Source organism: Enhydra lutris, unplaced genomic scaffold (genome assembly GCF_002288905.1).
Source record: "Enhydra lutris kenyoni isolate GAN:26980312 unplaced genomic scaffold, ASM228890v2 scaffoldscaffold45, whole genome shotgun sequence".
NCBI lineage: Eukaryota > Metazoa > Chordata > Mammalia > Carnivora > Mustelidae > Enhydra > Enhydra lutris.
In genome coordinates this window covers 7,301,866-7,329,304 of record NW_019154129.1, presented here as the reverse complement: position 1 = coordinate 7,329,304, position 27,439 = coordinate 7,301,866, and the positions used below count along the sequence as shown (strand labels likewise).

Sequence of the window (27,439 nt, the reverse complement as noted above, 5' to 3'; positions counted from 1 at the left end):
TATATATGCATTCATATATGCCTATCTGAGAATTTATCATCAGCTCAATAGAATATCTATGGGACACCCTCTGTGTTCAGGGGCTGAGGGTACAAAGGTGACCAGAATCTCAGGGCATCCCCATTCCCTCCACTTCACCTCCTGCCCCCATCACTTCTGGCAGTTCGCCCAAAGCCTCCTGGGCACCAATCCTGGTAGCCCTTCTTTATCTCTTACTACAAAATTTTCTTTCCAATGAGCCCACCCAGCATCACTCATTATTAGGGAGACGCAGATCAAAACTACAGTGAGATGCCCCCATTGTAGCCATGAGGACGGCTATTGTCAAGAGCCCAGAAGAGACCAAGTGTTAACCAGGATGCAGGGAAATGGGAACGCTTGGGGGGAAGAGCAAGGCAGTCGCTCAAAAGATTAACAATGGAATTACCAAAGGACCTGCAATTCCTCTTCTGGGTATACACCCCAGAGCGTTGAAAGCAGGGTCTCAGAGAGACAGGTGTACGCCCATGTTCACTGTGGCATCATCCCAGCAGCTAAAACATGGAAGCCACCCAAGAGTCCACTGACAGAGGAATGCGGAAACGAATCGTAGTAGACCCATACAGCAGATTACCATGCAGCCTGGAAAAGGAAGGAAACTCTGACAGATGCTACAACACGGTTGACCCTGGAGGACACGATACTAAGAGAAAAAAGCCGTCAAAAAAGACAAATGTTGCAGGATTTCACATGGATGATGTAGAGTGGTCACAATCATACAGGCAGAAAGGAGAAAGGCGGCAGTCGGGGTGGGGGGAGTGGCGGGTGTGTAATGGGTGCAGAGGTTCAGCTTTATAAAATGAAAATAGTTACAGAGAGACGTGGTGGTAAAGGTTGCACAGCGTTACTAATGCACCCATTCCCGGCAGATGTACATTTCAAAGTGGCTGTGATGGTCAATTTTATGTTAAGCGGATTTTGTCACCAGAGAAACTTAAAAAACATTCTTAACAATGAGCACACCCAGCACCCAGACCTTGGTTTCCTTTTTTTCTTTTTTTTAAATTTGTCTCTTTTTTTTTTTTTTAAGATTTTATTTATTTATTCATGAGAGACAGAGAGAGAGGCAGAAGGAGAAGCAGCCTCCCCACCGAGTAAGGAGCCCGACCCGAGGCTCGATCCCAGGACCTCAGGATCACAACCTGAGCAGACGGCAGACACTAACCAACTGAGCCAACCAGCGCCCCCCCCCCCCGACTTTTTTTCTTTGAGTATAGCTGATGCCCATTACCAGACCTTGGCTTCTAATTATTAGTCTCAAAACCAAAACAAAACAAATCAAAAACAACCAAAACCAACCCAACAACTAAAACAAACAAAAACCAAACCAGGGCTCCTTGGAGAAATGGCTGATTTGAGAGATGGAGCAAGGGAAAAAAAAAAAATCAAGAGGAGCCTGGAGCATCTTATAGGGTTGGAAAGTAAGGAAGTGCTCAGAAGAGAGAAGAGGGGGTTGTGTCAAAGGGTCGAAAGAACCAACCTGAAAGAGAGCTCCAATGGCCAAACGATTAGAGGGACAGAGTAAATTCTGCAGTATTAGATGATAACTCAAAGCCTAAAGTAAACGTCCATGAGTGCAGCCGTGCAAATAAATGATAGAATGAATAAGGGACAAGGGACATACTTAGGGAAGAATTACAAAAAATATATAGAAATACTCTCCCTCCAAGATGGGGGCCTTACTCCCTCTGCCCTTGAACGTGGGCTAGACTTCCAGAGCACGGAAAGGAAGAAGCAGGAACACAGGGTGGGGAATGCCTGGCAGACACCACCTTCCCCAAGGGATCGGTCACCATCACCAGGGTCAACAGCCACCACAGGGATGTCACCAATGCCCTGATACGAGGGGACGAGAAGGGCACGTCTCCTCAGGGGCCTCCCCCCCCAAACCCGTAAACCCAGACTAATAATGAGAAAAACATCAGACAAACCCCAACTCAGAGACATCTGACGAACCCCTTCAAATCCTGACAAACACAGGAACTCTTGAAAACCATCAAGGTCACGAAAAACGGGGACCGCCTGAGAAAATGTCAGAAAGCAGGAATTAGCCACTAAACGCAATGTGCTACCCTGGGTCAGATCTTAGGACAGAAGAAGGCTGAGCCACGGAAACACACCCCGGAGTTTGTTAACATGAACGTGCTGACATTCATGTCTTAGTTTTGGCAAACGCACCGTCAGGACCCTTCGGGAAGATGCAGACATCAGGGTGAGGCAGGCGACGGGCACACGGGAACTGCGCGCGTCCTCTTTGCGACTTTTCTATAAATCCCAAACTACTGCAAACTACGGTCTATTTATAAAAGCACTTCCTCCCGATTAGTAAAGGAACACATGTTCACGGCAGATAATTCGTCCTATAAACAAGTCACCAGCGCTTGCTTACCATCGACTGTGAGCAGCCCAGCGTGTTTCAATACAATCTTTTTTCCTGTGCGCTTTTGACGCAATCGTGGACCGGTTAAGAACACAGTTTTGTCTTCTGGCTTTCGGCCTTACAAGCACATTCCCCCGGCATTCAAGCACTTGGCACCAGTCTCGCGGCTGCTCAGTATCCCAGGACTGGGCTGTGCCGTGCTTTGCTTAGCCATTCTGTCCCTGCTGCTGGACCCGGCGCTCAGAGGTCTCTTACGAAAAATAAACTCTAGCACACACAGCTGGGTCTGCATTTGGGATCGTTTCCTAAAGAGAGTCTGGAGGAAGACGTTCCTAACTGGAAGGGTGTGGGTATGTCTAAGGGTCTTGACGCACGTAGCCAATTTGCTTTCCCAAACAGCGCACTCGTGGGTGTCCTGGCCAGCCGGATATTGAGAACACCTGCTTCCAAAGTGTTTGCTTTATTCTTTGGAACATCCCCACGTTTGCATCTGTCTGCGATCCCCAGGACGCTGCTTCCCCTGGACTCTGCCTGCTCCGCTCTGTGCACTCTGGGCCCCTTCGTCCCCTGCCGGCACTCCAGCAGCGCCCCCCTCTCTCTCACTCTCAGGATCTCCCTGTGCCAGCCCACCTTTTCCTGAAACCTCCCGGCCTCCAAGCCCAGCCTTGGCCAGCCTCCTTTTTTTGAGCTCCAACACCACATTCCCACCTGCCTTTCAGATATTTACACCAGGACATCCCTCGGGCGCTGATCTGGACTCCTGGTATGAAAGGCTAGTTGTGACTTCTCCCTGCCTCTACTGCCCCCTCATGCTGCTCTCTGTCCCATCCTGACCGCTCGCCTCCCACGAGCCACACTCTACGAGCTGCAGCTTCGGCCCTACGAACGCGCCTCCTGCACGTGTCCTTCTGCCTCAAATTCTAACAGATGGGCTCTCCCCCCCACTCCCTCCCTCCAGCTTCTCTCTCCTCCCGACTCCTCTGCATGGAGGAATTATTTTTAAAAACATCAATGTGGTCATTTCGCATCCCCACGTTTAAAGATCCCCGCCCCCCACCACGGCCTGCAGACACACCTAGATTCCTGCATTCAAGGACTGAAACAGGATTGAGACTCATTTGTACAAAAACGGACCCTCTGTCCTCTTTCAAGCAACTTACCTCAAGGGCAGCCTCCGCGGGGATGCTGGACAGTAGATCGTCTCTAACATCTCCGCAGGATTTGCTGATCTCCCTTCTGAACAAAAGGACAGAAACCTTCAGCCAACATCACCATGGGCAGACAGTTCTTCCTAACCAGACATCGTTAGCAGCATTTTGCTTCGTGCAGTCCTGGGCGTAGATACAGGTCTACAGTTATGCTACAAATTTGCCTTTGAAATAAATCTGTAATTGTTTTTCAGTGCAACAGTCTGAAAGATGGAGTAACAGTAAAGGTGGTGATAGATTATGGCAGACGGTCGAGGTGTTACTACTACTCCCAGCGAGATCCCTGGACTGTGAGCAGCATCTGGGAGCTTTTGAGGACTTCAGACCCTCAGGCTCCGGCTCAGCCCTCCGGACTCAGGATCCGCAAATTAACAAGGGCTGGGGGAGCTCCGCGCATGCACAGTAAACTCTAGGAAGCAGGGATGGGAATAACGAAGCCTGGGAAACACAGGCCTCCCAGACAAAAAGTTGAAACTATTTCGAGATGATTCACATGCCTCTGCAAGGGCTTCTGCATCCGGGACCCTAGCTCCCTGCCTTTATTCAGGCCGCTTCTCTCACCAAAAACCCACCCTCTTCTGCCTCCACCTCCTTATCCTTCATGACTTTTCCTTCTCTGGTTTAATTGAGGTGAACGTCACGTGACATAAAAATTGACCACGTAAAGGCCCAGCAATCTGCCAGCTCGGGGGTTTGCCCATTCTGGACATTGCATATAAATGGAATCACAGGGAATGGAGCCTTCTGGGTCTAGTTCCTTTCACTTAGTGTGATGTCTTCACGGCCCATTCATGTTGAAGCAGGTGTTTCTTTTACGCAGAATAAAATTCTATTGCCAGGATAGGCTGTGTCTTGTTTTTCCACTCACTGATGGACATTTGGGTTGTTTCCCCTTTTTTAGCTATTGTGTTTATTAGCACACTGCTGTGAATGTCCATGTACCAGTATTTTTTTCTTTCTTTCTTTCTTTTTTTTTTTTTTTTGAGTCTCTGTTTTCAACACTCCTGGTTATACACCTAGGAGTACAATTGCTGCGTCACGAAGGAATTCTATGTTTAATGTTTTCAAGCAATGTCACATCATCATAGAGCTTTTCCTCAACCCTCACCTGCCTCCCCCCGCCCCACCCACAGAACTAATTTCATCTCCTTTTCCTCCCATGGCAATTTCAGAAACACCCCACAGAGCCACACCGGAGTTCAAATCCAGGACTCCTGGCTCCGAATCCTAGCTTTTTGACCCTGCCCCACACAGCGGGACCGTCGCCTCTCCCTGGAACTGACCTCCTTTCACAGATGAGGGTGCTCAGGTCGGGAGTCTGTCCAAGGCCACACAGCTCCTGGGGGACAGCTGGGCTCCAGACTCTCAGCTCTGGCGTCCCATCTTTGGATCCCATGGTCTATAATGTGCTCCTAGATGGACAAACACGTTTCACAAAAATGTGCCCCCTTCCATTTCCTGGGGATGCCGAGAACCTCGCAATGCTCTGTCCCCGAGAAATCGGTATCTGGTCCGGGATCTGCCGCGAGGCCGGTTCTGTAGCAAGGAACGAGCTCCGGGATCTTTGCTTTGGGCACGTTTATTTTGGCTCTTAATATACGTATTTATATAATTTGGTTTTTGTTTTTCCATGATAGGAGGAAAGGGAGAAAATGACACTTTATTTTGTTTTCCTGCCTTTTTCATTTTTATGCCGGGCACCCGGAACAGGCGTGGGGCCGGCCGGACGCAGGGGCCGGCCACAGCGGCTCAGGAGCAGCCCACCAGGCGCGGCACGCACGGGAAGCTCTTGCGCATGCTCATGCACTTGTCCTTGTCGATGCACAGCGTGTTGGCCTTGACGGCCAGCTCGTGCTCCAGCCGGCTCTTGGTCATCACCAGCAGCTGCAGCGTGTCCTGCGTCTCCCGCAGCCTCAGCTTGAGGGTCTGCAAGGTGTCGTCGATGGTGAACACCTCGTTCACAAGCCTGCGGCCAGAGCAGAGGGGAAGGTGCGGTTCACGGAGCGGGTCAGCACCGACACTTCTACGAGGTGCCAGAAATGGTGCCAGGCACCGGGGACCACTGTGAGCGAGCAAGGAAAGGCTCAGCTGTCAGGGAAGACAGAGGTAGAACAGGCAGACGGGGAGCGGCCCTGAGCACAAAGGAAGCACAAAGGAAGGAACAGGGTGTTTAGGGAAGCAATCTGGCGGTTCCTCAGTAAGTTAAATGTAGACTTAGCCATGTGACCCAGCAATTCTGCTCCTGGGTACCTACCCATGAGAACTGCAAACAGATACTCAGATTCCTGTTACAGCGGACCTAGGGAATGAATCCGCCAGGCGAGCTGTGAGGGCAGCTTGGTGGCGGGGCTCTGTCTGGGGTCCCACCTCTCAGCTCAGGCTACTGGAAGGTCTTGATTTAGATATCAGGGCGGGCTTCCCCATGGCAGGTCTGAGCTAGAGAGAGGTCACAGAACAGCTTGGAACCTCTTAGCTCCTTGGGCTCTAGCCCAGAACTGTCCAACAGAACTTTTCACAGCTGCAGAAATGTTCCGAGCTGTCCAATAAGGCAGCCTATATGACCGCCTGCTTGAAATGTGGTTTGTGGATGTAAGGAGCTGAGCTTTAATATTTGTTTCTGTTAATTAATTTATATGTGAATTTAAACGGTGTTCATTTTCAGGAATAGGCGTGGATGGGACCTGACCCATGACAGAGGGGAAGGGGTTACCTGTAGAAGGAACAGGAAAGAAAGCCCCATGGTGGTAAAGGAAGGATGGTGGGGTGAGGAAGTAATGAACAGATGGGGCAGCTCAGCTGCTGGAGAAGGCAGACGGCTTGTCCTCTTGTCTGCTCAGTTCCCAACACATTCATGCACACACACACACACACACGCACGCACGTATACACACAGACACACACAGAGACACACATGCACACTGCCTGGGGCCCCTGAGCCAAACATGGCCCATCCATGCTCCCCATCTACCCTCTTCAGCAGCACAGCTGGTGCACAAGGAGGTGGGGAGCTTGTCCTAGAGCAGTAGGACCTCCAGGACAAATCTGGTCCCTGAAAGCCCTGTTCCGTGTAAGTCCCCTGGGATGGGTTATCAGAGAGCCCTCAGACCCAGAGGGTGCTGGGATCCAACCTGAGCATCTGAGAAGCGGGGACGGGTGCAGGAGGACTGGGAGAGCTTCCCCCAACCCTCTGTAGGGAGCTGGACTCCTTGCAGCCTAGCTGGGGTGGGACCTGGATGCTGCCCCCCCTTCAGGGGTGAAGAAGTTCCAAGCCAGCAGCAGGCCAAGGAGCAGGTAGCCAGGCCTCCAAGTTCAAAGCCTGGGGTCACTTTCCCTGCCCACTCCCTGCCAACACACACACCCAGCTTTTCCGTTTCCTGAGTGATTATCTGGTAGTAACGAGGCTGTGTGAATATCGCACAGTGTCACCCGGAGCCACCCAGCATTTTCTCTCAGAATATTCTTCCTCCCTCTCTTTACTTCTCTGGCTCTTCTCATATCTCCACACATCTAGCTCAGGACAAGGACAAGCCACTGAGTCGTGAGCATTTATCGGGCTGCAACAGGGAGCTGGTACAGTGCCCCAGCATGGAGGGCCCACACAACCGAGGGGCCTGCCCCTGGTCACACAGATTTCCATGTCTGATAGCCTGTTCCTCCTCTACCTGGCCCTCAATGCATTCCAAACCCCAACCCCAAGCTCAAAAACCCCGGCTCTGGGGCTACATGAGCCTTTTACCCCCTCTCCAGTGAGGAGGCCCTTTGTCCACAGAAGCAGCCCTCCTCTTCCAGCATTCACGGAGAACTTTCCAAGACGGAGATGGAGACCAAGGCGGGTGGGAGCTGACGCCTCTCTCCTGGGTGGGCAGGGGTCGGGGAAGCAACCCTGGGACACAGGCCATGTCTCTGGCCTGAGAGGCTTCCTCTCCTTAGTTTTCCAGGGGAAAGCTGGAGGACTACCAGAACTCAAGGTGGGGGAGGATATGAAGGGGACCCTGGAACTCCAGACCCTGCCCTGTGTCCTGCTGAGTTGTGCGGCTACCTATCCTGATGGGCAGTGGCGAGGGAGCAGTCCATTTTTCAGACCTAGGTTTCTGGGGAGCTCTGGAGACCCACCCGTCCCCATCCTGGTCTCCCCCACTCACTTGAACTGTGGGATGTCCCTGCACAGTTCCACATTGGGCCGCCAGGTTCGGCACTCCAGCCTCGTCTGCGCCACCTTCAGTGGGCACTCCTTGGCCATGATGGACCTTTCCAGAAGCATGATGGTATTCTCCGCCTGGAAGATCTCCTGAAGCGTCTGTGGGGAGCATGCAGGGGTGTATCACGGAAGCAGCCAGCTCCGGGCTGGGTGCTTAAATGACTCCTTCCCCAACCTAGAAGGCCTGTGGCAGGGGGGCTGCGCTCTTCCTCAGAGAACCCGGGAAAGCAGCTGGGGGACCCTGTGAACATGGGGGAGGGGCAGCTACCAAGGCTGGCTGCGTTTCCAATCTCCAGAGTGCACCGGGGTCGGCCAATGAGTGTTCAGTGGGAGGGATGGAGGGAAGGGGAGAAAGGCCTTTAAGATGAACGTAATCATCCAAAACAATCCAAAAAGCTTATGATTGAATCCACTTGAATCTGAATTCATCTAGGTTGTTTTAGATCTCTTTGTAATCCAAAATTTACCTTTCTAATAACTAGGTCAGTAAGTAAACTAGAAGGAAGGGAGGGAGGGAGGGAAGGGAGAACAGGGGAGAGAGAGACTCAAAATTTTCTACTTATGTGTAGAAATATTTCCCCCGATATAATGCCCTACAACTGATGGGAGTACAAATCCCAGGAAGGGACAGGAGAGAGCCTGCCAGGGACCGGGAATGCTCTATATCTTGATTGGTATGGAGGCTCCCTAGGTGTAAACACAGGCAGAAAAATCTTTATCCAAATTCATCAAGCCGTACACTTTACTGCAAGAGTGTTATACTTCAACAGAAAATAAAGCGAAAATCAGAAAAAGGTCATTACGAGAAAAGATTGGCAAAATGGTGATATTCGTGCTGGGTCCATGGGGACCTTTTATAGGATTCTCTCTACTTCTGTGTGTTTGAAGTTTTCCGTAATAAAAAAATGAAAGAGGATGAACGGAGACAAGCCATGCTGGCGCCATACAGGAACAGAAGGAACCCAATCTAGCACTTGGCTGGCCATAAGCACGCCGGAACCCAGAGTACTCCACGCACGTCACCTCACTGTGACTGACATGTCCACTGCACCGTGAGCAGTTCTAGTCTTCATGACCCTCTCCTTCCGGGGGACTCTCTGTGGGTCGCTCACACCGCTTTCAGACTTGGCAGGACCCAATGACGAGGTCATATGTGCTCCCTTCCTGACAAGCCTGGGCATGGACCCCTGCCACTCCGACTTCCAGCATCCCTCCTTCTGCTAGCTGTGTGTCCATCTCCCTCACAGGCACGTGCACTCCGAGAAGCTGGGGGCCTTGCTTTGTCCACACGGCATCCCCATCGGCAGGGCCAGTGCTTGGCGCAGACTGAGGGCTGCCGGATAAAACACAAGACACCCGGCTTAATGTGAATTTCAGATCGACAACAAGGCCTTTTACGTGAACGTGTGTCGGCTACTACAAAAGACACACCAACACCAACAAAATGATCTGTTGTTGCTCTGAAATTCAAGTTAAACTGGGCATCTTGCATTTTTATTTGCTAAATCTACCAGCTCTACTCATGGAACTCAATAGAGAGTCATAGAATGAATGAATGAACATACGAATGAAGGAAGGAGTGAATCACAGTGGGATCTGGAGGTCTAGATGTTTGGCTAGCCCCTCCACGGTCCTTATCCACACTGAGGTTTGGAAACAGTGTGCCCAAAACTTTATATGGTCGGGTCCATCTCAAATTTCGGTATCAGGGAAAACTGCTTGCACACGAAAATGCCAGGGCTCCTGAATGGGGCGGGGATTGCAAGTATGAGACCCAGGCCCCATCTTCCAGGACATTATATTCATGTTTCTCATATGTTCTTGGGCTAGGAGATATTCACAGATCCTAACAGGTACTGGGATGACTATATTTTAGCTGGGTTGAGCCCCTATACTATGGGCACCAAGAAAGTGCTTAAAAAACCTGGCTTCTCTATTAGCTTAGGAAAAAAAAGTCTAGAAAGAGAGCATTTTTCTATTTCAGGGTAACAACAGGAGGCCTTTTCCCTACTGGGGTTGAGACGGGCAGCAGGGCCGCGGGAAGGGGCAGGGGGACTGCTCAGCCTCCTTCAAAGCCCATGAGTTGGGAGGCTGGCCCTCTCTCGTGGTCCTCACTGAGCCACCCAGGACCAGAGTGACACCGCCAACCATGTGTCGGTTAAACATTATCCCAGAAGAATGTTCCGTGCTCGGCACCTGAGCTTCCATGTAAACACTCCAGTGGTGGTGGGCGGGGGGAGAGGATAGCTCTCTTAGAAGTGGGCATTTTCCTTAGAAATGTGCCTTTGTGTGTTGGGGGGGGGCTGTCACAGATATGCAAATCTCAGGAGGCACCACCCCAGCCTCGTACAGAAGAAAACTTCAGCTTTCTAGAGAGGAAAAATGCTTCTTGGCATCACATGGCCCATGAAGAAAACAGCCCCTCCCTCTGCCATCTACGTGTCTGCGGCCTGTTGGCGCGATGGGGTAGGGAGGACATATATCACGGAGGGTTCGGCTGCGGGTGGGACCTGCCAGCCCTGCCCCAGCCGTGGAGGCAGCTCCCAGCACGCTCCCGTCTGCCGCTAAAGGAGCCTTGAGAGACCACCGGCCAGCGGCCAGCTCTGAGGCTGTGCTGCTTTTGCTTTCCCCATCTGCTCTCTTCACCCGCTGGTCCCCAGCTCAGGGCTTGCAACTTGGGGGCCTGCAACTTGACAAAAGGCCTGCTTCTTGGGTCTTGGGATAGTGCTGACTCTTGTTCAGGTGCCCAATCACTTCATTCACTCACTATTTCACGGTTTCATGGATCCCCGCGTTGCCCTTCCAAAATGTTCACAGAGCACCTACTGAGGTGCAGAGCACTTCTAGGAACTAGACGCAGAAGTGACCACAATAGATGGAAAAACCCCATCCCGGTGGAGTTTACGTTCTGGCGGAGAGTTCACTCATTCATCCGCTCCTTGTGCAACACACATTTCTTACGCATAACACACATTTCTCACTAAGCGCCGACAAGTGCTTCGTACAACCACAAGTGCTTTCTTCGGCATCGTGCACGTTCAAGTTCCTGCCTCCCTCTCGGTTAAAAACAGAAACAAAAAACTTAGGGGATGTCTTTCGTGTAGAAGACATTGGTGGGGGGGGCGGGACCACGCGCGGGTTGGTTCATCTCCGTTCTGGGGGAGACCTCTTGTGAGCACAGTGGAGGGACCGGGACGCAGTCCCGCGAGGAACAGCAGTTCCAGGAGGAGGGAGATTCATCAATTACTTTTCAAGCCTCCCAACCACGCCCGGGAAGGGGTACCATGGGTGAAAGAATCCAGAGGCTTCTGCGGGCCAACAGGCTGCAGCTACGTTTCAACAGCTTTGCTCTGCTTTCCTTCTGTGTGTCCTTCTAGCTACTCCCCAGTTAAAGCAGGTGCTGTTGGTTCTCCCTTGATGCCAGGGACATAAACACATCTTAAATGACTGTGTTTTTAAGCATTTTTTCAGGGACCCGCGTTACACCGAAATATAAAGTCAATACTAGCCCAGGTGGCTCGTCGGCATGGTAAAACTGAGAAGGTGGTCCCAGGGGTGACCGGATTGGGGAAACCCTGCTTCCCGGGTACAGATACAGCAGGTGAGAGAATGGAAGGGAGCCGGGGAGCTGGGCAGGCCATCACAGCCCAAATGAGGATGCAAAGGGTAAGGGACCCCTGTGAAGTCCCCTGCCTCCTGTCCCCTCAGGCCTGGCATCTGGTGGTGATGGGGGAAGGGCTGTGTGTGCTGGGACTGACTGGGGTTTGTTTCTCCAAGTCACCACCTCCTGTCTCCCGTTGGCATTTCTTGAGCAGGCCTGCCTGAGGATTTTCCAGAACGGTAGGGGTTTTCCAGAGCATTCTGGCATTCTAGAACTGACTGATGACTCACACCCAAAGCAAATCTGCACAGGTGAGTGCACTCTGTCAAAACTGTCCCCCATAGCCTCGTGTCTAGCCTCTGTCACTCGCAGCCAGGGTCCTTTTTGTTAGAAGGGAGAAAAAAGCTACACACACACACACACACACACACACACACACACACACACATATTCATTCTGTCTTGGGGACAGCCCCTGCCACCCACCCCAGTGCTGCCAGGCTGTGCAGCCCCAGGAGCCCCGTGTGCAATGACACAGCCTCCAGAAGTTTGAGGATTGCAACCTCCAAGGGCGGGAGGCACAGACCAAGTGGACTGACCAGGGACAGGAGCTGGAGACCAGCATCCTTGACCTTCATGCTCAGGAGGAAGCTAAGGGTTTGTTTGGTGCCAATATAGGCTCCAAGGGCTAGCCGGGTCCCTGGACCCCAAATTCCATAATGTCCCCTAGAAGAAGAGATCCGAGTCTGAGAGGGTGCCCCACATATCCCAGTACACCCGCTCCTGGGTATACACTGTCGCGTCGCAAGACTACTAGGAGTATCCACGTCAAGGACGTTGAGTGCAGTGTCACTTCTAATGGGCAGTGAGCTGGCAATGGATGCCCTTGACCATGGAGAATAATGAGTAGTAGACAGCAAATGGGCCCATTAGGGCAAATGGGGCCCATTAGGGCAAAGGATTATGCGTGGGTAGGACCAACGCTGGGTCTTTAAAACCATGCAGGGCGAGAAAAGAAGGAAACAGACTGAACTGTATTACACAGTCCCTTTGGGAGAAAATTAAAAATCCCCACACCTACAACAGCCATATACACTTTAGTAAGAAGACATCTCAACCGAGAGATCCATGCTTAACAATTAGAATGGTCATCGCTGGAAATTCGTCTACTGGAGAAAGGGAGCGCATGTATGTATGGGGATAAAAGGAAGGAAACGAGAAGTAAGCAAACGGTTTTTTGCAAACAGGATGTGCCAAGAAGTGAGGAGTATGATAAAATCCTCTCTCTTCGCTGGGGTCAAAAAAGGAAAACGTTCCCACAACCCTACCAGATTTAAGCTTCCTTTTAAAATATCTTTAGTTTCTTCTTTTTTTTTTTTAATGGGAGAAAGCCAATTAAAGAAAAAGATACCATCTGATAGGAAAGGGTATTGTTTCTTCAACTGCATGTTAATTATTATTATTATTTTTTCTTTTTTTAAGTAATCTTCACAGGCAGCATGGAGCCCAATGCGGGGCTTGAACTCACGACCCCGAGATTAAGACCTCAGCTAAGATCAAGGGTTGGATGCTCCACTGACTGAACTACCTGGGCGCCCTGAATTTGGCTGCACGTTAGAATCATCAGGAGGGTTTTAAAAAAATACTGATGCCAGGGCCCCTCCCCCAGAGGTTCTGGTTTCTGGTATCTGGGTTCTGGGTCTGGGTATCAAGAGGTTTCAGGAGCCCCCGGAGTAATTCAAAAGTGCAGCCATGGTCAAGAACCACTGGGGCACGTGATACAGAGACACCCCAACATTCAGAGTCTCCAAGGGAAGGAAACGGGTTAATGACCACAGTCAGGGACTTGGTGTTACAACAATCAAGGCTCGCTGTCCTGGCAGGAAGCTCCAAGTAAGGTAAAGGGATTCAGTTCATCCCCAACACTGACCGAGCAGGTAGAAGATGTTTTGTGTTGTTTTGTTTTTTGCGGCTGTGCATGCAGGCTTGGGCTTCCAGAAAGGAGTCTGGGGAAGGAGTAGCTGCCTCATCACGGGGTTGAATCTGATGCCAATAACTTTGAAAACCTGGTATTGCAGTGCCCCAGCCCAGAGCTGTGCCCTCCTCCCACCATGGCCGGGGGGCATCCAGACCCCAGGCAGGAAGGCAGGGAGGAAGCTCAGAGCACAGGCAGCCTTTCAAGGTGGGAAAGTCTGGGCAAGCCGAATACCCTTCAGGCTCAGGATCCCTCAGACTCAAGGCACCTGTTATATGCATACATGTGTGTGCGTGTGCATATGTGCACGTATGTATACATGCATGTGTGTATACACACACACATGCACACACACACACAGAATGAGTGTCCCAAACATCCCCACCTCATTTTGCAGTCATCCACCCACTCACCCACCCACCTGCTTCCAGAGATGGTGTATTCACACACCCCCATCAGACCCAACACACGCCTACCACAGGGCCTTTGCACAGTCCCCTCTGCTTGGATGCTCCTTCCCCAGACATCCACATGGCTCATTCTTTCCCCTCCTTCAGGTTGTGGCTAGAATGCCCAGAAGGCCTTCTCTGACCATTTCCTTCAAAATCGCAACCCACAAACTGGCCAGTGCTCCCAACTGCCCAAACCCCTGCTTAATTTTCTCTGTAGTCCTTACACCAGCGGACATACTATGTGTTTTATTCATTAACTTCCTCATCTCCCCCAACCAGAAAGTAAGCTCCAAGAGAAGAAGATTTGTTTTGCTCACTGCTGAATCTCCAGTGCCTATACCAATCAACGACTGGAACATAACAGTAATAATAATAATAATAATAATAAACGTCCAACCCTTGGAATAGCGCTTACTGGGTGCCAGACACTTTGTGGGGGCTTTCATCAGTGCTCAAAGAATACTTGCCCCCACCATGGACTAACACACACCACGGGGTGTTGGGTTAAAAAGAGGACAGAGGTTGGCACTGGCCTGCCTGAGTCTGTCTAAAGCCTAGCCCAAGCTGGATGACCTTTAGCAAGTGTCCTAGGCTCTCTGAGCCTTTCCAGTGAAACAGGGATGGTAATCACTGCCCAGTGAAACGGGGACGGTAATCACTGGCACTGCACGGAACGGAGGCCAGGTGACTGTTGGCAGGCCTGGGACGAGCCCCTCCATTGCCCGGCACACATGCGGAGCTGGGAGACACGCACATCTCTGGAGCCACATGAAGAGCACGGGTGCCACAACCCGCACTTCCCAGAGCAAGTGTGTGCACACGCGTGTGTGCATTCCTTCTACAAATGCACCCTGGAAAGAGCCACACACAAGTCATCAAGCCCCTTCCCCATCTTTCCTAGGCCAGGAAGAGCGATCTCTCTCTCTCTCTCACCTTCTCTCCTCCTCTCTCCCGGGTCCCTGAGCTCTGAGTTCTGCCCTGAGCTCCAGAAGCAAACCCTCTCCCGCAGGCCCTGGGGTGTTAACCTTTCTGCTCCCACAGAGCCCAAGAAGTAGGCGGGGAAAGAGGCTCCTAGGCTCCCGGGGCAGGGCGCAGCCTGGCTCACCCGAGGCTGGGCGGGTCGCTGCAGGATTGGCCCAGGGGGTCACCCCATGGGAGGAGCCTCGGCAGCTTGGGCCCAGAAGCTGGATGGGAAGGAGGTGGTGACTGCGGAGGGCTCGCTGCTCCCCAGGCCCCAGCTCTGCCAATCAAGGCTGGGAGACTGGGGCATCTGGGGGGGGGTCCCAGCAACACAATAACCCACCCATAAGGTGCTTGTGAGCATTAACGAGATCATGAGTGTGACGTGCTTAGTCCAGTCCCTGGCACACACCACGGGACTGTCCTGCATCCCCGCTCCATCCCCAACCCCATCCTGTAATGTTCAAGCTGTTAGATTTTTCCTTTGGGATCATTGGTCTTTTTTTTTTTTTTTTTTATCCTTTTACTGTAAGACAATAGGAAACAGAATCACTTGACAGAATTTGTCTTCCCAGGCAACATAAATTCCCTTAGACATCCACTCCAGGGCTCAGACTTAACCTCCATTAACCCACTTATTTGGATGTAAGGGGTCAAGGCGGCCTGTGCAAGGGAGAAGGAACGTCCTCTTCTCCAGCCTCTGGAATGTGGCTCAGAGAGAAAGCCAACCCCAGGCAGATGGCAGCCCACATCCTGCCAGCACCCCCCACTACCAAGATTTGTTTTGTTAAACAACCCCCCTCCAGGCAGATGCCCAGCCACTGGGCCTCCATGCGGGATGTCTTGGAGGTAGGAGCCCTGGGCGGGAAGTCAGGAGACCCAGGTTCCCATCCAAACCCTAACACAAACCAGCTGCGAACCCACACCCCCACTCAGAGCCCTGGGCCACTTGGGCGATCTCCTTACATGGGGAACAGGGCCCATGCTCCCCTCACTGGCTAGGGTGCTGCACAGTTCCCAGACCAGGCGATGTGCTCTACCCCTCAAACCATTGCCGGTCTCCCTGCATGCCCAGGGCCACGTCCCTGGGACCCAGCCCAAGACCTGTCAGGCAAAGGGATGGGTCTTGTGTGTGTGATTTTGTGTTTCAGTCTTCAAGTCAACCCCCTCCAGACATTGGTGGTTGGGGTGGGGGGGGGTGGTCCTGGGACACGACCATCTTAAAGATGCTCTGGATAGTGGACAGACTTTTCTCTAAAGGTCTGTGCGGTAGATATTTCAGACTTTCTGGGCCATCTCGGTCGCTGTCACAACCCTGTGGGCATTTCAGTGCAAAAGGAGCCACAGATAATATGTAAACGCATAGAGGTAGGGGAGGGATCCTGTGTTTCAGTAAAACTTTATGTACAAAAATGAGCCCTGGGGTGGCAAGTTGGAGACCCTTGCTGTAACCCATCACAGCCAAGTCCTGATTACCCTAACCAGCCCATGTCATGCAAGACTGCTGCTCCTCTGAGTTTTCCGGCATTCGGAGAACTTCTCTGTTGCCTTCCTACTCGGAGTGCAGCCCGTGGACCAGCATCCCTAGACTCCGAGTGTGTTATTAGAAATGCAGGGTCTCAGGTCCTGCCCCAGACCTACCAAGGGAATCTGCAGTTTAACAAAACTCTCAGGTGATCACATGCACACGAAAGTTTTAAGGTGCGAGGACGGGCTCGGGTTTGTAGTTTGAGGCAGATCTCTCTGGCTGCCGTTTGGGGGGGCAGATGGACAGTAGGGACAAAGGTAGGAAGCAGGAGGGCAGGGAGCGATGGAGAGGCAAGGTGGGATGGAGAGACATGGAAGGGACAAGGTCACAGGGTATTCACTGGTAACAGATGGGAGCGTGCCAAGTGGGGAGAGGCAGTATTTCACAGACCTCTGCCTGCCCAGCCCCTAAAATCAGGAGGCGCCTTCTAGAAGGCTGCAGGAGGAAAAGAGGAAGTAACACAAGAAGAGCACTGAGAACACTGGCTCAGCTTGGTCTTTAGGGTGAATCTTTTCTTTCTCCTTCTGCTTGCCGTCCCATGGCTGACGAGACCCAGACTGCCATCAGCCACCCTCAGCCTCGCAGGGGAGCTGCTGAGGGCCAACCCCACCCAGCCACCCACCCACCCCAGCCCCCTGTGTGGGGAAAGGGTGAGGCCCCCGCTGGAAAAGGGCTCTGGCCATGTATGAGGTGTGAAAGGCAACTGCCAGGCCGGCCTCTCCCGAAACCAATGTCGCGCTCAGCGGAAAAGTGCGCCGATGTTCCTGGCTGGAACAGAAATCCACCCAGAGGCTTTGGGAGCGGGGGATGGGTCTGGCGGGGTTGTTGGCCACGTAAAACTATCTGCCTGCGCCTTGTCTTGTGACAGCAGAGAAAGCTTCTGAGGCCAGGAAATAATTTTTGATGTGGAGGGAAAAATGGATTTAGCCGTTCCAGCTGGCCTTTGGCTGGTGGGTGCTTTGTGCAAGCTTGCGAATTCATTGTTTTCCAAAGTGCGCGAAGCCAAGGGGTTTCCAAGGAGGTGTCTGGCTCAAGGAGGTGTCTGAGTCTTCCCAGCTCAGAAAGGGAGAAGGCAGCTTGGAATCCTTTCGCTGGTCAAATGGTGGAAGGTTTTCAAGTACAGCCAAGCCCGGAAGCAAGGAGACAGGGGACAGGAGTGCTCCGGGCGACCTCATCAGAAACTCAGGTCGCGAAATCTCCAGGACATGGTGTCCCAAACTTGGCACCCTGACACTTGGAGACAGACGCTTTGTTGTTGCGGGGGTGTTCTGCACCTTGGAGGGTGTTAAGCAGCAGCCCTGGGGTCTCCCCACTATCTGAGAGTAGCTCCCTGCCTCCCCTAGTTGTGCCAATCAAAACATCTCCAGACTTTGGCAAATGCCACCGAGGAGGAAATTCGCCGCAGGTGAGGAGGAGGCTAGATGTTGACTAAGCCCGGCTCCCAGTCATTGCTGTCCAGAGGTGGCCAGATGTCTTCAGACAATGCCAGCCAATGCAATCACGAGCTGCTGAGAGGCCGTCTGAGGTCAGGGGTCCTGCAAGTCCTGGAGGAGTTTAGAAACTGGTGGAGGCTCTCTGATAGAGGGGACAGTTGTCTGCGTGTGAAAATCCATGGTAATCCACTAGGTCAGGTCTTTGAGCTTCTCCTTAACGCGTATGGCCATTTTTCATTGTGTTTCTTTTTTCCAACTAGTCTCCCGCATTAGAACATAAGCCCCCTTGAGGGCAGAGATCTTGTCTCGTACATGTCTTATCCTCAGCACGTAAGTCAGAGTCCAGTACATAAGATGACCTAACTGAGTATCTGTTGCAGGGAGGGAGGGAATTAAACATTTGTTGCATGTCTACACCTGGGAGACACACCTGGAGGACTTGTCAAAACGCAGACCAATGGGCCCTGCAGTTTCTGATTCAGAAGGGCTGGAATGGAGCCCAAGAATTTACATTTCAAACATGCTACTGGGTGATGCTGATGCTGTTGGTCCAAGGACCACACTCAGAGAAGCACTGAACTCAGAACCTCTGGGATCAGGGAGTTTAAAAGGTTGGATGCCCAGGCCACACTTCAACCACTTAAATCAGAATTCCTAGAGGCGATATCCAGACATCTCTGGGTGATCCCAGGGTGTAGCCAAGTTCGAGAACTGCTCACCAGCACCTTCCCCTCCGATCTCACAGCCGGCAGGATTATTCCTGCCTTATGCATTAAGACACGGAGATTCGGAGGAATTCGTTTCTTTCCCGAGATCCCTCAGTTCTGCCAACATTCATCCCTGGTCTTCTGACTGCAGACGCCCTTCTTCTTCCCGCCACCTTGCTTGCTCCCCACTCCAGCTCGGAGATGAGACCTCGGCTTTTTACCATCTTTACAACCGATATTCATGAAGCTGTTGCTGTTCTCACAAATATCTCCCACTGTTACTGCCCCCATTCTGCGGAGGGGGAAAACCGAGGCACACAGAGGTAAAGCAAGCTGGCCTCGGCCACGCAGCCAAGAAGTGCTAGAGTCAGAATTGAACGCAGCCATCTGCTCTGCACCGTGGGTCTCACTCGTGGGGGACAAAGAACGCGGGGATGCAAGGGGAATCTGGACCGAGACAAGACAGCAGATGCAACGGCTGGGGGTGTACACGAAGCTGGGGGCCCCAAATGGGCAAACAGTCAAGGACCCAAACGTGGATGAGCCACAACCTGGGAGAAATTAGGAAACTGCTGGGACCCAGGTGAGGCCAAGGCAATCCTCTGCCTCTGCCAGGAGGCATCTTACAGTCTTCCTGTCCCAACAGCAGCCAGTCCCAGCGGCAGTCCCACCCTCGGCTTCCAGTCAAAGCATAGGATTGGCTGACACCGGCCGAAGCTCGCGGGTGGGAGGAGCGACGGAAGAGCTTCCCGGAGCCCGGGTGGTGGCCGCAAAGTGAGTCCAAGACCGCTGCTCTTGTATTGCCCGCCCCGAGCTGAGCCTTGCTGGTCCTCTCCCCTTCCCTACCCATCTCCTGTTCGCTCCCTCCAACTTCCTGCATTTGCTGGCTACCTTCCCAGCTCTGGACCTCGGCTCGCTCTTCCAAATTCCAGCAGTTTCTCTCCCATTTGTTCGGTGTCACTGCGGACAGATAATTGGTGACGCAGTCCATCTCCCCAACACCCTGCCCTCAGAGCTGTCTGCACACGTGGCCCAGGTACAGCAAGGAGACCTATGCCCACCTGACACGGGTAAGCCTTTGATTCCTCCTGGCACAAAGGTGAGTATCAGGCAGAGACCCACCGCATGCCACCCTGAGACTTTCCCTGAATTACCCTGCCATACCCACATACCAGCTGGACAATGGCTTCCTATTTTTCTTCAAATCAACTCCCTTTTCAGCCTTTGACACGTGTATTTAAAATGGGACCTTTGTTTTATTGCCACAAGTAGATAACGGATCACCCTCGCCGTTAATAGAGGGAACCACGACAAGAGAGAAAATGGGGGAAAAAGGTAAGTCTCACTGTTCTTTTGTCTTTAGAGGTATGAAGCCTGCCCGAGACTCGATGCTTTGCTGCCAGATAGAAAGATGTTAAAGGCAAAGTAGCATCACTTCCAGTCTTGACGTCTCTGAAAGCCTGAAGGTGAGCACTTTGGAAAGGGAACTTTCTCGCCAAGCAGCAACCGTGTAGAAGGCCTAGCCCCCGCCCACCCCCCTCACCAGACTGCCCATGGCCACAGGGGCAGGCGGGCGGGCTCCACTTCCCCTGGGCTGGGCCAGTTTTAGAAAGAGCCGTCAGTAGCTTGGCGGCGGGTACCGGTGCTGGATGGGATCTGGCTGCTTGAGAAGCACGAAAGTATTTCCCTCTCCACAATAGGTTCCAGACCTCCGTGGACAAACAGAGGGGCTGGCAATAGGAGCTGGGGTGCTCAGATCTCGGGCTTTGGGCCCTTACCCCGCAGACACTGGGACTTCCTGCCCTGGCACCGCCTCCCAGGGAAAGGATGTTCTGCTGGTGTTAATGACCACTTGGAAAGCAAAACCCCAAAGCGAAGGCTTTCAGAACTCATAGTCCCTCTGTGTTCTGTTAAACTCTTCCCAGGCCCAACTGCTTTCTACATCTGCTTTCCTGCATTTCCTCCGACGCATGGAGAAAAACGTGTCCAATGCAGGAGCCTACTGGAACCCAGGCAAGGAATGCAAACGAGTGCGGTGGCCCATGACAGGGGTGCTGGGGACCCAGGCAAACTGGAGGGCCCGGGCCCTGTCCAAAGAAACGTGGTGCCCATTCAGCTCCTGCCCGCTGCTCCCCCATAGAAACCAGAGCTCAGAGCTGCTGGAGCCACCCATTTCTCTAGAGATTCTGGAAATCTGAACTTTTCTGTAAAACCTCCATGTTTTTTGCCAAAATGTTAAAAAACAAAAAACAAACAAACAAACAAACCTTCTATAAGAGTGCATACAAACATGTGGACATGTCACTTTTAAAGGTGACAGCCCAAACCGGAAATAACCCTCGGGTCCTTCCGCAGGTGAATGGATAAGCCAGGTCAGGTGTGTGGATATGACACATACTAGCGGTTTATACGTACAATACTATACCCACACAATACGCACTGCTCATCAATGAGTAAACCAGGACTCTCGATTCTGCTGAGTGAAAGAAGCCAAATGGAAGAACCCAGTGCATACGGGTATGTCTTCATAAAATAGTCTAGACAACGTAAATGCCTCTATAGGGACAGAAAGCAGGTGGTGGTTGTGGAGGGCTGCAGGGGTGGGGGGTGGAAAGGAGACGAGAAAGAGCCACAAGGAAACCTTTGATCTGTTCACTACCTTGATTGAAGGTGGTGGCCTCATGACCTGTATTTGTCAAAAACTTCTCAAACTGGGGCGCCTGGGTGGCATTAAAGCCTCTGCCTTCGGCTCAGGTCATGATCCCAGGGTCCTGGGATCGAGCCCCACATCGGGCTCTCCACTCAGCAGCGGGGAGCCTGCTTCCTCCTCTCTCCCTCTGCCTGCCTCTCTGCCTACTTGTGATCTGTCTGTCAAATAAATAAATAAAAACTTGAAAAAAAAAAAACTTCTCAAATTGTACACTTGGAAAACAGGCACCTAATGACATGTCAAGGATAAATAAAGCTGTTCAGAGGAAAATGTGAGGGGCCAGAGAATAGGCAGGCCAAGTTCAGCCCACGGGCTACTGGTGTTTTTCTTTGGATTTAAACAATGCAGCCAGCATTACGTGATGCCTGGTGCACCGTGCATTTCGTGAGGCGCTGGGTTTGCAAAGGTGAGGAACTTTGCTGAGTTCTCCAGACAGCAGTGGTGCAAACAGGCCCAGTCCAGGTGAAGATGGGAACCCGGGGACACGGGCAGGTGCTACCCAGAGAGACCTTGTCACCTGCACCTTTGGGCCAAGCTCTCAAGGCTTTCAGAAGGATCTAAAGCAGTTGAGCTTTTGTTCTCTGTAAATCAAATGCCTTCTTATGTAGCTGCCAGCAAATTCATGGGTACTATCAAAAGCAAACAGAGCAGCAGGGAGGCCACAGCGGTAATCCAGGCAAGAGATGGTGGACGCCCAGCTCTAGGGTGGAGGCAGAAGGAACAGTGGGGAGCAATGAGATTCTGAAAGTAGAACCGACCGGATTTACTGATGGAGCAGACTTAGGGTGGGAGAGGAAGAGAGGCGTCCAAGTGGGCCCTGATGTCTGGGATTGAGCACCTGGAAGTCAGAGCCCCTGGAAGCCAGTGGAAGCATCTAGAAGCATCTGGAAGCCAGAGCCACAGAGGAAAATGGTGCAGCAGGAGGCAGGGTGGAAGTCCTCAGGGGAAACCTGGCTCCTGTTTGCTGCCTCTAACTACAAGAAAGCCCACACCACGTGCAAGGGGAGAGCGGTTGAGAGGAAGGCGAGAATCCAACTTATCTCTCAGACAGCCTGACTGAGGCTGTACTTCTGGCTTATCCTGACCGCATCTCCTCCCCGCCCACCCCCAGCTCCTGGTGTCCTCGTTTGCTCCAACCACATTCACGTCCATGCTGGGAAAATGGGATTTTGACTCAAGGGCTCACATGACCAAGGGGTGGCAGAAACCCCAGAGGGGCGTCTGCTTTGCCAAGTTCGGGGCCGACCCAGGTGATGGGGTAAGCTGGCCCAATGCATCGCAGGAGGGATGACCCGGCTCGGCTTGGAAGCTTGGAAACAAAATGCAGTGGGTGACTCGGATTAGATCGGAAGCCTGAGGTTTGCCTTTTGGAAGGATTTGGTTCCCCCAATACTCTTGAGTCTGGAAGAGGGGAGGAGAGAGGGAGGGAGAGAGAAGAGAAGGACACAGCTGCTCACCCAGATGTCTGTCAAGGCCAATTTTGCGCTACAAGCAGAATTTTGTTATCACTCTGATTGGTGGGAAATGCCCATCATTGGCCTTAAGTGCAAACAACCGTAAAAAAACGTGAAATGAGATGCACATAAAACCGTGTTATTTAAACTCTGGCTAGATGCTGCCAGCTGTCCCAAGTTCTTAGCCTGAGGCTGGCACTCTCTGTTTAAAAGAGGAGAAGAAGGTATTCTAGCCTGTGAACAGGGCTTCCCCTTGAAATCATTTCAAGGACGGAAACAGGACTGAAGGCAGACACACTTTCTCGCTTGCCATCAATCCACTGTCACTTGCCTTGGCCGGGGCCTGGCTCCCACACTTCAGGAGAAACACTGCTCTGTAGTGGTGTCCCCATGCCTCCCCCTTCACACCTTTCCCCCACCTTAAGAGTCCACCCCCTACAAGGCTCATTCAACTGGGTCACTGGTTACAGGTGGGGACTTCTGCAGTTCTGGAGTCCTGTGGGGGAGGGGGGAGGCGGGGAGCTCTCAGGAGGCACTGGTTCTCAAAGACAGCAACCTGCTCTCAGGTCATCAACGGCTTGAGCCCAGAGAAGTCAGTCACCAGCCTCTCCTCTAGCAGAGGTCAATGTGACCGGGACACACCCCAGGCTCCAGAGTACAAGGATCAAGGGCATGGACGAGGTCCAAGCCAAGTTCCAGGGTTTGGGATGTGGCCTTGGAGATGGAGCCCGAGGATCACGGTGAACATCTAAGGCTCTCTGTGTACCTCCAAACCCCTGCTGGATTCGAAGTCTGCATGGGGAACTGTGTAGACCCGGCCTTTCAAAGTGGATTCGTATGACCATCTGGGCAACACTTCCTTTGCAGCACGGGTGAGGACGGAGGCCTAGAATTCTCCAGGAATGATTCTTGCCGAGGGGAATGAGGCTGAGCTCAACAACTAACAGTTAACATTTTTAAAGGGAGCATTTCCAATTCTTCAGGCTGAAGCAAACCATGGAAAGGTGAAAGGGTTGTTATATATTTATTTTCGTTCCATCGACTTATTTTATTGTCTTAGAAAAACATGATGTGGCGTCATCACCAACCAGAAGACAAGTGTTCACTCAGGGAGTGTTGTCGCTGGTGTCGGGCTGGGGCTTGGTGTGTTTCAAATGGGTGCTGGATTATTTGCAAGACAGCTGGTCATTAGATAATGAATATTGATAAAAACCCACACAGTTGCAAAGACTCTCTCATCAGCAGTGATGAGACGGTTAGTAATAATTCCAAGCTTCCCTGGAGAGATTCAGGGAAAAGGCTTTGCTCCCCATCGCCACCGAAAAGATCCTTTTTCTCCTTATTGATAATAATATGAACGCTCAGTTACCTTTTCTTAAATGTTTACCATTCTCCAAGCACTGCACTAAGGATGACGCAAAAACGCAAGCGTTGATCAACTCTAAGTAACGTCGTCCATTAGTTCTCATTCCCTGTTTCATGGATGAAAAACCCAGCTGCTGAGACCTACCAAAGGAGCTTCCCGAGTCATCTCCAGGCCTCAGATCTCGTGCCATGAAACGTAACAAGGCACTGCGTTTGATCCACAATACGAAATGCCTCAAGAGAAAATGCTCGCTCTTCCTCTGGGGCGCCCAGGTGGCTCAGTCAGTCGGTTAAGCGTCTGACGGTGCAGCTCAGGTCATGATCTCAGGGTCCTGGGATGGAGCCCTGTATCAGCTCTACGCTCAATGGAGAGCCTGCTTCACCCTCTCCCTCTCTCAAATAAATAAAATCTTTAAAAGACAGAGAGAAAATGCTTGCATAATAACCAAAAAGCCATCCCACATTCCCCCTGGGGAGGAAGGAACACACAGCGCCCATATCTGATACGATACTGTCCGGCCTTACAAAGGAAGGACACTGTGACGTGACCTGCTACATGGAGGAAACTCAGAGGCACTGCGCTCAGGGAAATCAGCCCGTCACAAAAGGACAGTTAGTGTAGGATTCCACTCTTGTGGAAGTGTGACCCGCAGGAGTCAGTTCGTAAGGGACAGAGAGGACGGTGGCGGCTGTCAGGGGGACAGGGGACTGGGAAGTGGTTTAGTGAGCATAGAGTTAATTAAACACAGGAGTTCTTTTCAGCTTGGGAAGATGGGGAAACGTTCCGGAGACAGATCGTGGTGACGGTTGCACAACAGTGTGAAGTACCTTACACCAGTGACCTATACACATTTTGCAGTGGCTGCTGTGGACTGAATGTGTGTGTGTCTCCCAGAATTCACATCAAAACCTGATCCGCGCTGTACCGGTAAGAGGAGGTGGGGTCTTGGAGCTGTGATGAGGTCACCAGCAGGCTCATATTGAATGGGATTAGAGCCTGGATAAGAGAGACTGTGGAGAGCTCCCTCCCCGCTGTGCCATGTGAGGACATAGCGAGAAGACAATGACTTCTCGATGACCAAGAAACGGGCCGGCCCCAGACACCGAATGTGCCTATGGCTTCATCCTGATACTTAACTTACGAGAGGTAAATATCGATTGTTTATAAACCACCAATCTATGGCATTTTTGTTACAGCAGCCTCAACAGACTAAGACAATGGTACGTTTTTTGCTATGCTTATTTTGTCACAATATGAGCACATTTCTTTTTCCCCAGAAGGAAGGAAGGAAGGGATGGAGGGAAGGAAGGAAAGAAAAGAAAGAGAGAAAAGGCTTGAAATTAAAAGCATTAACTCATTCACGGATCATTCCTTTAAAAAAAAATCAACAGGAAACTCAACATTGTAGATTCCTCTCATTCACCGAATAGAGATTTAAGGGGTGTTGACTATGTGCTGGGCATTATAGGGTTATACAGCTGAATCAGGATCAATGTCCTGGAGGGACATGGACAAGTAAACCCACTGAATCCATTAAATCATAACCGTCAACAAAGTGCTCACTCTGGACAGAGGGCTGTGGTTCAGATAATCCTTCTGCCATCCCTGAGGTCAGAACGATTATTATCCCCATTCTACAGATGAGGAAACTCGGGCACCGAGAGGTTAGGGAAACTGTCCAGGGTTGCAGAGATGGTGAGTTAGGATTCCCACCCAGGCAGCCATGCTCTGTCTGTGCTCCCAACCACAAGCTATGGTGTGGAAGGAGCGATGATAAACTATGTAAACCTGCATTTGTAGTCAGCAAACTGCAACCTGCGGCCCACGTCCGGCCCACTGATGATTTTTGTACATAAAGTTTTATTGGCACACAGCCGTGCTCATCGGTGTACATACTGCCTGTGGCTGTCTACAGGAGCAGAACTGAGTTGTTTTGACAGAAGCCGAATGGCCTGCAGAGCTGAAAATGGAACCTGGCCCTTTACAGAACAAGTTTCTTAGCCCCATTTTGGGAAGATTAATAGGAAAATGTTCAGTAAAAGAGGGAGGGAAGGTCCATCTGCCAACTCTGCCTTCTCGAGATGCTTCACATCTCTCCCTTTCCCCTCGCGTCTGACACCACGACCGTGGCACAGCCAGCCATCCTTCTCACCCGACACCTTCTAGAGCCTCTTAACCACTCTCCCTGTGTCCACTCTGGAGCTCTGCAACCCTGTTCCATCCAGGAGGGAAAGAAAGCCACCTAAGGATGAGAGCGGATCTGCACGCCTTCCGCTTAAAATCCTTCTAAGTCTCTCTGGGTTCTCAGTGTAAAATCCAGAATCCTCGCCAGGACCTACCAGGACCTGTATGACCTGAGCATGCCCCCGGCTCCCACCCCATCCCACACATATCCGTTGTGCACTGGCCACCCTCAGGAACACTCTTCCCACCATCCCTTGACTACCCAACTCCTTGGTGACCTGCCCTTGATGCCACCAGGTGTGAGGTCCCTATGAGAAGCCCTGATGCATCTCCTTGCTCTTCCCTCACCCTGGAAACTTACATTTCCTCGGCCCCTTCCATACCTGAGGCTATAGGGTAGCATATGTTGGGGGGGGGGGCTTACACCACCCCTGTCTAATTGCCATTGAACCTTGCTTGCCGCCCACTAACTCCCCCCCATATATGTAGCATATCTTTGTATCTAGAACTCTGTTTTCTGAATGCAGGTTCAAGGCTCGTCCCCAGCCACCACTCCCCCATCAGACTATCATCCCTAAGTCCTTCCTGTGTGCACACGTCAAAGCCTCTACCAGAATGCAAGTCCCCTGAGGACAGGGACCCGGGGATTGTTTGCATGGCCCCTCCTTTCATTCCTGGTGGCCAGCAAGCATCAGGCACACTCACTGAGCGTAGGCAGAGCAGGGAGGATAAATTCCATGCAGAGAGGCTCCCCCACCCCCAAAGGTGGGAGACTGCACGTTGCCTTTGCATAGGAGCAGCAGAAAGGACAGGGAATATGCAGTAGCAGGAGATAGGGACAAAATCAGGCAATCCTTCCCCCGCCTGATGCTGTGGAAGCCTTCGAAGGTCAAAAGGGTTCCGTCTCCAAAGATGCTGATGTGGGCAGAGAGCTGCTCAGGCCCATTTCCTGGGGCTCTCATAATGGCACCCAAACTCACTTGTCACATTCCACCACAAGGCCCTTGGATGGAGTGAAGGACCCTGGGAGCCGTCAGCCTCTTGGGGGCCCGTGCTGACAGCCAAGCTGAGCTCCAAGTTCCATCATCGGGGGAGCAGGGAAGGATCTACCCCAGACGCTGTACTTCCCCTGTGACACCCACGGCCCCTTCCCCTTTCCGGGAGGACAGGCTCCTGGATCTGGGATGGTAGGACCGGGTCAGCATCAGGGGCATGCGGGCAGCTTGGCCAGCCGAGACCGCCGGG

At 52.0% G+C, this 27,439-nt stretch overlaps 1 protein-coding gene across 1 annotated transcript in view; it reads right to left on the bottom strand.

The window, feature by feature from the left end:
* Positions 1 to 5,195: 5,195 nt before the first annotated feature.
* LOC111156240 (tektin 5) overlaps positions 5,196 to 27,439 on the bottom strand; it is a 34,523-nt gene continuing 12,279 nt past the window's right edge. The window contains exons 6-7 of the mRNA XM_022516992.1: positions 7,770 to 7,924; positions 5,196 to 5,593 (exon numbers count right to left, since the gene is read on the bottom strand). Of these exons, the coding sequence (XP_022372700.1) occupies positions 5,377 to 5,593; positions 7,770 to 7,924 (372 nt within the window). The 3' untranslated portion in view covers positions 5,196 to 5,376. The remainder of the gene's footprint in view (positions 5,594 to 7,769; positions 7,925 to 27,439) is intronic.